At 51.2% G+C, this 10,985-nt stretch overlaps 1 protein-coding gene across 3 annotated transcripts in view; it reads left to right on the top strand.

The window, feature by feature from the left end:
* The first annotated feature begins 10,209 nt into the window (after positions 1-10,209).
* COL26A1 (collagen type XXVI alpha 1 chain) overlaps positions 10,210-10,985 on the top strand; it is a 172,301-nt gene continuing 171,525 nt past the window's right edge. For all 3 annotated transcript variants that reach the window (XM_082431241.1, XM_082431242.1, XM_082431240.1), the window contains exon 1: positions 10,210-10,529. In XM_082431241.1, coding sequence (XP_082287367.1) covers positions 10,372-10,529 — 158 coding nt within the window. In that variant the 5' untranslated portion in view covers positions 10,210-10,371. The remainder of the gene's footprint in view (positions 10,530-10,985) is intronic.

Genomic DNA, 10,985 nt, shown 5'->3' with positions numbered 1-10,985 from the left:
GGCGGGGTCCCTCTCGGTGGCTCTGTGAGGGTGTCCAGGCCAGCCTAAAAAAAGCCTGTGCGTGGAATCAGATAGTTGTACAGGGCTTTGAAACAAAACGGGTCACTTACTTTGTCCCCCTCCTCCCCATAAGATTTTGATTAAATTGACAGGGTCTTCTGGTCACAACCAACGCCTTAGCTTTAATAGTGCCTTAATTTTAAAATCCTTGAAGTAAGTTTTGGCTCTCCTTAAGCATGAAAAGATTTCCCCCAAAGCCTTTAATTCTGCAGTCATCTATTTTTCCAATCAAAGGCAATTCTGTGAACTGTCATGGTCTTAATTAATGACTCTATAATCAGAGTTCCACTCTGGCTGCTTTCTCACCCCCCTCCCCTTTTTTCCTGGTTTCTCAATGAAGGACTTATCTAGAACTTGTCTCGACTTCAAACAGATACTTCATGATAGTAAATGAAGTGAGATTTTTTTTAAAAATTTATTTATTTATTTATTTGTTTAGTTGTTTTTGGCTGTGTTGGGGCTTTGTTGCTGTGCGCGGGCTTTCTCTAGTTGCGGCGAGCGGGGGCTACTCTTGGTTGTGGTGCACGGGCTTCTCATTGCGGTGTCTTCTCTTGTTGCAAAGCACGGGCTCTAGGTGCGCGGGCTTCAGTAGCTGTGGCACGTGGGCTCAGTAGCTGTAGTGCAGGAGCTTAGTTGCTCTGTGGCATGTGGGATCTTCCTGGACCAGGGATTGAACCCGTGTCCCCTGCATTGGCAGGAGGATTCTTAACCACTGCACCACCAGGGAAGTCCCTGCAGTGAGGCTTTATCAAATGGAACAACATTTTCATTCTCTTTGTTTTGGGTCTTGGTATCAGTGCAAAACCACCCTTAGGGAACATGGTCTGCCTTCCTCTCTGCTTTTCAGCAAAAGATGCCTTCCGAGAAGCACTGGAAAGGTGTTTTAGATTATGTACAACAAAGACCAACATGGTAAATCCTTATAAGATGTTGGTGGGCTGGTATTTACGGGGCTATCTGGAGACTTCTGGTTTGAAGATTGCACCTGACAATCCTTTCTTAAGTTAGGATAAACTCAATTTTGGATAGAGATGTGAGTGGGGTAGATACCAGTCTCTCTTGAAATGAATGGCAAGTTCCTTCTTTGGTCTGGTCATCTGTAGGACCCACCTGACATTTTCATTTGTGCTTCTCTCTTTTTCTTTGTCACATGCAAAGAAGGAAGAATACAGAGTAAACAATTGTATTGCTCAGGTTCCCAACGTTAACGAATGTCCTCCAGACGCCACCCCTCGGAGGGCACCTTAGCACACTGGCCCTCCTCTTCCTAGGGGCTTGGGAAGATGAACCAAGTGGTTCATTGATTTACTCAGATATCCAGCTAATATTTATTTAGCTTGGACTGAGTGTGTTGCTGTTAGGCCCAGGGAGACAGAGATGGGTGGGAAACTACCCTTGTTCTTAGAGTGTGTGGTGTGTGGTAGGGGAGACAGCAAACATGTTAAGAAGTAACCATGGCAAGTGGAAGTGGGTGTGGACTAAGAAGGTTGTGGAAAGACCTCTGGGAGCACAGGATGGGTATCAGTCCTAGTTGGGGGGATTTGGTGAAGAGCTGCATCCTGAAGAATGCTCACCAGGAGGAGACTGAGTGAGGATGGAAGTGTCTTAGTTCATTCGGGCTGCTATAATACCATGAACTGGGGGGATGATAATTCTCATGGTTCTGGAGGTTGGGAAATCCAAGATCAAGGTGCCAGCAGACGTGGTGTCTGGTGAGGGCCTGATTCCTGGTTTACAGAGGGTCATCTCCTTGCTGTGTCCTCACATGGCCAAAGAGGGGAGGGAGCTCTGTGGGGTCTTTTATAAGGGCACTAATCCCATTCATTAGGGCTCCACCCTCATGACCTAATCACCTCCCAAAGGCCCCATCACATTAAGGGTTAGGATTTCAACATATGAATTTGGAGGGGACACAAACATTCAGTCTATGCCAAAAACATGCCAGATAGAGAGAGCAATCTGTGCAAAGCCATGGCAGTGGGAAAGATCTCAGCCTGTTGAGGGAATGCAAGTGTTGCTCTGTGGCTGGAGCATGGGGGGGGGCGGGGTAGGTGGAAGTGGGGGTGGTGTGGAGGCAGGACAGACAAGGAAGGCAGGACGGGAACAGGTGGCAGAGGATGTGAGTGCCCAGTCAAGGAAGTGAGGATTTTCCCTGTGATGATGGGGTGGCAGCAGATGTCTCTTTCAGCAAGAGCGAGGGGATCACAGAGTGTTTTGGAAGGAGCTTTCTGGCAGCCAGGCAGAAGAAAGGGCAGAGGGAGGGGAGACAGGAGGCCAGGGGACTTAGGAAGTTATTCTAAAAGCTCATAGAGGACCTGACAAAGGCCAGGCAGAACAAGGGCAATGGTGGTGGCTGTGAGAGCTGGCAGGGGTGGGAGTGTGCAGAGAATGAATTTAAGAGTTATCTAGAATAGATGGGACTTGGAGACCCCATCAGCTATTGGGGCAGGGGGAATGGATTTCAGTTTGGGTGGTGGGGGGTGTGCAGTAACACTGTGATACGGATTCCAGGTGGAAGAGACACGGGGGGGCCGGCCCGCAGGGCTGGTGAGTAGGTGTCCTGCTGTTTCTCCAAATGGACAAGTGGGAGCTGACATCCAGCCTGGGCTCTGAGGGCTGAGGCTGACAGGGGCTATGTCCACCCAGAAGACAGGGGGCACCTTTCCCTAGTTCGCACAAGCATGGGCTGGCAGTGGCCCTAGCGAGGCGAGTTGAGTTTTAACGTGCTGAGTTTGGGGGCCCCCAGGAGATGAGGATGCAGTGGTCCGAGGGGCAGTAGGTGGCAGCAGCCTGTGGCGCTCAGAGGATTCGGGCATTCAGAGCAATAGGACTGAGCAGCAGAAGCACCGCCCTGTCGGCGATTTCCAGGGTCCAGCTTTCGCACGCACCTTTGATTTTTGCTCTCGGATCTGCAATCCTCACCACATTCAGCCCTCTGACTCTAGACGTGCTTATAAGAAGACCTTGGTCCCCTATTGCCATCCTTAGCCTGGGGGCTCCCCAAAGTCCCACAAACGACTCCTCCTCATGGGTTTTCTCATGAGCCCTGGGCTTCCAGCGGGGAGCTGAGTTGAAGATGATTCCTAGAGTCAGGGGTGGGGAGAGAAAGATGTCGGGGGCCAGAGCCCTCGCTCACCTGGACAGCTGCCTTTGGGCAATGGCCTCTCTCCAGCTCTAGGAGGGGTCTGTGCTTGCACACACGTGCGTGTACCTGGTGTGTGCACAGGAGTGTTGAGCTGAGCATGCCCCTCCCCCTCCATCCCAGCCCCTCCACTCCTCAGCCCTTCCACCACAGCACATGCTCCACCTTCACTCCTTTGCCAGGCTACCGCTCACAGCGCCCTCCCTGCCTCTCAGCTTGGTCTAAATCCTTCCTCTTGTTTCAAGGCCTCTCTCGACTCTGCATGGATGTCCCTGAACCAGACCTTCAGCCCCCACTCGTTCCTCAGAGCTGCTGACTTTGGATCATACGGCATCAGGGGCAATTCCTCTTTATTTACATCCTTCTTAAGGATCCTGTAAGTCCAACTAAGGGTGAAAGTGATGCCTAACCTGGCTGGCCACCACCAGGGCCAGCATCGACCCTCACCTATGAAGTTTGGTTGTCATGGATTAGGACTTAGTGAGAATAAAGGACACAGCTGGGAAAGTGCGACCTAGGTCCTGCAAAAGTGCAGATGGACAGGCATCAGAAGGTCCAACCTTGCCCTCACGCGGTCATTTTGTAACAGCTCCTGCAGGGCAAAAGGCCCCTTTGCACCAAGGCACCAAACCACACATACGTCCTCAGTGTATTAGTCAGGAAAGCCTGGGTGATGCTGTAACAACTTGACCCTAACATCCCAATGGCTGAACAAGACAAAGGATGTTCAGTGCTAGTTAGAGGCTTGGTGGTGGGGAGTGTCTTCTGCACTCAGGGATCCAGGCTGACAAAGGCCCAGCCTGGAGAACATCTGCTGTGGCAGGGACAGAGAGGGCTTGGAGAGAACTCATACTCTTTCTTTCCTCTTTGTCCTGGACGTGCCACAGCTCCTTTCTGCTCAGAGCTCACTGGCCAGAGCTAGTCACATGACCTTGCCTAAGTGCAAGAGAGGCTGGTAAAGGAGGTCTTCTTTGTGCCCAGAGGGGACAGGAGATCCAGATGTTGGTGAGCACTGGTAAAGTCTACCATACTTATTCATGCCTGTTCAGGGAAAATTCTACAGTTAATTAAATCCCTTTCTTGCCTCTGAGGTTCAAGAATCATGGTCTCAGGGCCATAGGTAGTGCTTTCTGCTTAATTATAATGTTTCTACTAGGTGCTACCCCACTCTCTGGCTGGATCCCGCTAGTGATGGGGAACTCACCCCTCGACCCACTATGCAGCTAAATCCAACTGTGGACAACCTATTTCAAAGTTCTTCCTTATATTCAGCTGACATCTTCCATCCACTGGCCCCCAATTCATCCCTGTGGCTCAGAGAACAAGTTTAATTCTTTTTTCCTGCATGGTTTTTTTTTTTCCCTTTCCTTTTCTAAGCCCAACGTCTCTCTTGTTACTTACCTGCCCTGATGGCTCTCCTTTTCACTCACAGTTGGTTTGTTTTACCAACAAGCTCTCATGTAGGAGCCCCAAGTGCTGAACTGCAGAACTGGGCAGTGGAGGGGGTATGGCGAACCAGGGTGGGGAGCTCTAAGCAGAGCCCCCACCACAGACCCCCAGCTAGGGGCAGCTAGGGAGGGCTATCGTTGACATGGGTTCATTGTGTCTAAACCCCCTACATCTTCATGCCTGTGCGAGGATAAAGCTTGTTAAGCCAACACTCCCCAGGTGTTGCCTCTTCTTTATTTTATAGCTGTAATGGACTGAATGTTTGTGTTCCCCCCAGATGCATATGTTGAGATCCTAACCTCCAAGGTTTTGGTATTAGGAGGTGGGGTTATTGGGAGGTGATTAGGTCATGAGGGTGGAGCCCTCCTGAGTGAGATTAGTGCCCTTATAAAAGAGACCCCAGAGAGCTCCCTTGTGCCTTCCACCATGTGAGGACACAGTGAGAAAACAGCTCTCTGTGAATGAGGAAGCAAGTCCTCACCTGGCTACGAATCTGCTGGCGCCTTGATCTTGGACTTCTAGTCTCCTGAAGTGTGAGAAATAAATTTCTGTTGTTTTTAAGCCCCCTCATCTATGGGATTCTGTTATAGCAGCCAGCCAGACAAAGACATCCCCTTTCTTCATTTTTCCCAGTAATCTCATTAAGTTCTTAGGGAAGCATTTGTTTAGCTGTGGCTGCATTAGTCAGCAGTCAAACTTCTTATCACCACGTTTGAGTTGGGCTTTTGGCATTGGCAGTTGGGCAGACTCCATGTTTTTAGCGTTTTTTAGGTTTTGCTTTTAATACTTCATTTTCCCTTCCAAATTTGTGTTTGGCTATGTGTGTGTGTGATGGCTATGGTGGTAGCCATCTAATTTGCTGTCTACTTTTTTTGTGTGTGTCTGTGTCATCATTTCTTTATTTTTTACAAGAGAAGACAGAGACAGTTGACTTGCTAAAGCCATACTTGAATGTTAATGCAAAAAAGACCCAGATGCATGAAGTATTTGTCTTAATTTGCTGTCTTCTGAACGTCTATTTCACTGCCAAAGTTTAGGGAAACAGGTATGCTGAGCAAGGAAGTGTTCCCTTTTATAGGGCTGGGTGGAATTTTGCGGGTGTCCAGGTAAAGAAGAAAATTCAGAGTCGGCATCTTCCATTATATCCACATTCTGCTCATATTTTGCCCCTGGCCAAGTACAGAAATCTTGGAGCAAAACAAAGAAGGCCCTTTGTTGCAACTGTCCTGCTATGTTGAGTCAATCCAGCCCATTCCTGTGCTGGCCTGGGATCTGGAACAGCTGGGAGGATGGGCTGTTAGAGAGATCAGTATGAAAACCAGGCTGTCCCTACTATTGCTTCCCTGAACTTCTGGGAGAATTGCAGGATCCATGTCCTATAAGGGTACTCACGGGGGAGGGGGAGATTTCTGTTTTAGATTAACAGGAGGGTTTATCATGCCAGAAGGTCAATATTTACCTTGGCTTCAGCTTGATGAGTATTTACTTCTCCGTTCAGTTGGTCTCTCTGCTGACTTCAGCAGAAGCGAAGATCTGCTTTTTGTCTGCCCAAGAGGATGCTGACTGATATTTTCTTATCAGAAAGGCCTGGAAACATAGTTGCGGAGGAGCCCACTTCTCTAGTGTGTGTGTGTTGGGGGGTTTGTCTACCTCCACCAAGAAATCTGATCCCTCTTTGTACAAACAACCCTGTTTCTAAGGCGCTTTTGAACTTACAGACGGGGGAGAGAGCACAAGATCGCAGACAGATCACTTCTCTCATCTCCTTATATGAAAAATGGGGAGATTCTGAGAACCCTGATTGTCTGTGTCAGAGTTGTGGTGAGAGGTTGAGGAGCTAAGGGCTCAGTGGCGCCCTGCTGACCCTCATTTGTCCAGTTTCCATTTTATCGAGGTTTGGGGGTGGGTGCACGCTGTATGATGCCTGAAGATCACCAAGGAAGAAAGGAGGAGGGAGCCAGAACTATGACCCCGGTCCCAACTCCAAGGCTTCAATGCTTGATTTCTTGGGCTCTTGGGAACAGTGGCTTCTGTCTCTCCTGGGGCTTTAGCATGTATTTGGTGAGTGCCGCGGGCACAGTATAGAAATACAGAGACCAGTACTCATGTGGAGTTTGGATCAGAGGCCAGCCGGGGTGGCTGACATTTGAGGAGGCACTGGACCTTCTGAGGGCACCAGTACGCCCTTTAGTTCGGGACTGCTCAAACTTTCCCGCTTTTGCCGCCACTCACAAGTATGTTTTATCTTGAAAAATAATGCAAATGGCGCATTCTATTCAATACTATTCCCTTATTTGTTTTAAAATAAAGTTTCATTTTAAATTGTCGACCACAGAGAAAGATGTACCAGGTTTATCCTGGGGCTCCAGAGTCTCCTGAGAAAGCTCCAAGCGCTCCTGGGTATGAGCCCGCTTGGGGCTTTGAAAAGGGAGCCATTCTTCAGTTTTATCCTTCACCAAAGCTCTGCAAATAATAATCATTAACATTTATGGAGCATTACAATGTGTCAGGCACATGATTCCAAGCACTTTGTGTGAATAATTCATTGAATTGTTTTAGCAAACCCATACATTAGGTACAGCTATTATTCTGATTTTATGGATGAAGAAGCTCAGAGAGGTTAGGTAACTTGTCCAAGGTCACACAGCTGGTACCGGTTGGAGTTGGACTCTACTACCTGATGTCCTCTGGGGGCGAGGGAGGGGTTAGAATGTGATACCACAGAATCCTTCTGCATTCTTCTCGGCTCCCATGGCCCCCCTTACGGGGCTGCTGCCGCTGGAAATCTTGCCTACAAGAGTGATGGCTTGCTAGGGTTGGGTTTATCCACAGCTGCCTTGGTGATAGAAGTGGAGGATGAAGGGAAAGTGAATTATAGAAGGCCAGAACTGGAAAGGTCTTCAGAGACAAGCCAGTCCACTCTTCATTTTACAAATGAAGATGTTGGGGAGGAGCGGAGAGGGAAGGGGTTTACTCCAGGTCACCCAGCAAGTCAACAGGGGCACCAGGAGCAGATCTGGGGCTTCTGCGTCTGGGTGGTTTGTGTGATATCACATTTCTTGATTTTCTGCGTCTTTGTCTTTTTAATCCCTTGCCCTCTAAATGGAACCTCCTCTTGTTTGCAGAGTGTTTCTCCAGACTGCCTGCTGGCTTTTTAAAAATTTTATTTATTTTTGGCTGCTTTGGGTCTTGGTTATGGCATGCAGGATCTTTCGTTGAGGCACGCAGTCTTCTCTCTAGTTGTGGCAGGGGCTCCAGAGCACAAGGGCTCAGTAGTTGCGGCGCGTGGGCTCTCTAGTTGTGGCGTTCAGGCTTAGTTGCCCCGCAGCATGTGGGATCTTAGTTCCCCGGCCAGGGATTGAACCCGCGTCCCCTGCACTGGAAGGCGGATTCTTAACTGCTGGATCACCAGGGAAGTCCCCCTGCTGGCTTTTGAAGGAAAAAAAAAAAAAGCCCATTTTAACGCTTCCTAAAGAATAGTGTAAGCATCCTGAGGGTGAGAACCATGTTATTTGCTTCTCTAAGAGCGTTCACTGCACCAGGACAGTGCTGGACACGCAGAAGTTTCTCAGTACATGTTCACAGGGCCAGAATGAACTTTTTGTCCTAGAAGTGAAACAGAGGACCAGACTAGACCTGCCTTAGTCCTGAAGTTTCTGGGATGTATTAATTCTTTTCCTAAAGCTTTTCATCCTAAAAGAATCCTGCAGTTACGGAATAGTGGTATCCTGTCCTGTCCTTGGTCCCTCTAGCTTGGGTGCAGCCCATGGCACTGGAAAAATGAATTTAAGATAAAAACTAAATTCTTGTTCCCTTATTGCAACGTCTACAGCATAAAGCTGATTTACAGCAACATGGAATTCCTCTGGTCTTTAAGATCTCACTATGCAAGTAAAGGAGGGAAAGGAGGAAGACAGATGCTTACAAATTCCTGGCGGGGGGCGGGGGGGGGGAGGATGACCTCATCATTTATTGGGTGTTGGAAAACAGCCCAAGGAACACAGTTCAGATTCCTTTTGGGGGAGGCACTGAAAATCCCCTGATAACCCAAATTCTCCAAATCTTTTAGGCCTTGAGAAAAGGATGGAGGGCGAGATGAAGGAAGCGGTCCTAGGTGCAAGTGACGTTTCCCATTAGGGGGCTGTCCACTCTGAGATGGGCTCTGTTCATCCCGATTTCTAGGTGGAAATTCTGGACTTGGGAAGTGTGGAAGTTCCATTTAAAAGGCCCAGGCAGGGGACCGCAGTCCAGTGGTTAAGACTCCACCCTTCCACTGCAGGGGGCGAGGGTTCAATCCCTGGTGGGGGAACTAAGATCCCACTAAGATTCTGCATGCCTAGTGGCCAAAAAAAAAAAAAAAGAAAGAAAGAAATAAAAGGCCCAGGTAGGATTTGAGGGAATTGAATGGGTGGTTTGGGGAGAGGATAAAGGGGGTTGGAGATGATATCTTGGTATTTGTACTCAAGAGGGTACATAGGGGAAATGTACATATGGATACATATTGGGATATGTAAACAAGAGGACAAAAGCCCTGGGAGCGGCCCTTTCCCTCCACATTTTCAACAGCATCTTCCGGTTCTTCCTTTAACAACAATCCCACAGTTCTTTTACAAAATGGGTTGCAGTCGACGGAGCACTTCCATACTTGATGGCTTCTCTCCAGTCCTACTGGCATTTTACGGACTAGGAGCTCCCCACTGTTAGCAGGGACAGAGCTGGCCTCAGGACCTCTGCCAACCCTTGGTTGCTCTGGGGAGAATTAGAAAAAGACTTTCTCCCTGGGGGAGTGGGGCACAGGGTGGATTTCAGGTTCCCCCTGCTTTGTGCTGGGTACAAGCCCTATGGGGATCCTGCGGTCCAGAAAAGACCAACTTGGGGCCAGGCTGGCCTTGGGCTCAGTGTGCGATCTGAGACCCAGCCTTCCCATCTGTAAAAGGTGGGATTGTATTACATCTTCCCCCAGGTCCTTCCCAGATACGATGCCTCATGAATCTGTGAGTCTAGGGACAGCTTCTCACCCCACATCAAATGCTTCCTTCCTTCCCAGCTGCTTCTCAGCTTAGAGAGACAGCTGGCAAGGTAGAGGCTGGAGGTGAAAGGGGGATAGGATTCTGGGGGTCTGGGTGTGCAATGGTTTGGTCAAAAGAGCCTTGGACAAGGAGTGTGTATTTTTTCTGCTTAACTTTTTTGAGCCTCAGTTTGTACCTCTGAAAAATGGGAACGGCACCACCTTATATAGAGAGCAGTGCTGTAGGGATTAAACAACATTGCCCAGGTGAACTTGTCAGGCACAGAGTGGGTGCTCCGTACGCACTTGCGACCCGAAGAGGGTTTGGTTGGGAAGGTTCTAAAGAGTGTGTGTGTTTGGGGCCCCAGGCACAAGATGTGGCTTTCGGGGCGCGCGGCTCCCCGGACCCCCAGCGGAGGAGGAACCCCAGCTCTGCAGCCACTGCCGCCTCCTCGGCCCCGGACCGCCGAGGGTTAATGAGAAAGCCCCACGCCCCCTTTGACGGCGCAGAGCCCACCTCGCCGAATTTGAAAAGGCGGCCCTGAGAGGCGTGGGCGCCCCCCAGACATTTCCAGCTCGGACCTGGGCTCCGCTCGCTCACCGGCGCGTTCGCTCGGCTCCCGGCGGGGGCCGCGGGTTCGGTCCGGCCGTCGGTGCGCTCCCGACTGTCCTCCCGCCCGGGACTGCGGGTCCCCGCGGGCGGCCGCGCAAGATGAAGCTGGCTCTGCTTCTGCCCTGGGCGTGCTGCTGCCTCTGCGGGTCGGCGCTGGCCGCCGGCTTCCTCTACCCCTTCCCGGCCGCAGCCCTGCAGCAGCGCGGCTACCCTGAGCAGGGCCCCGGCTCTCCCGGCAGCGGCTACGGGAGCCGCCGGTGAGTAGCTGGGGGCGGCAGGACCTGGGGGCGCGCGGCAGCCCGGGGCTGGGGGCGCGGGGAGGTGGGGTTTGGGGCTTGGGATCTTGGGATTGGGGGTTGGGGGCGCGGGCTGCCGGGTCTCGGGGCGGTCTGGGGCTGGGGGCGCGGGGGCGGGGTTTGGGGCTTGGGAAGGTGGGATTGGGGGCTGGGGTCGTGGGGCGGTCGAGGACTGGGGGGCTGGGGTCGCGGGGTGATCGGGGCACAGACAGTGGGGGCAGGGGGCTCGGGGCGGAGAGACTGAAGGTGCGGGGCTGGGACTGCGGTGGTCTCTGGCCGCGCCCACCCCCCCTTCCTTTCCTTGCTCTCCCAACCTTCGCCCCTTCGGCTCCCGAATCCGGGTGGAGGTGGCTCAGACCTGCGGCGGGGGCGCGCGAAGGGGTGACCGTGGCTGGCTGGGGCTCGGTGGCTCAGTTC

The sequence above is a fragment of the Balaenoptera physalus genome (assembly GCF_965194825.1).
Source record: "Balaenoptera physalus genome assembly, chromosome: 16".
Lineage (NCBI taxonomy): Eukaryota > Metazoa > Chordata > Mammalia > Artiodactyla > Balaenopteridae > Balaenoptera > Balaenoptera physalus.
Note: the sequence above shows the minus strand (reverse complement) of the source record. Positions and strands in the feature narration are given on the sequence as shown.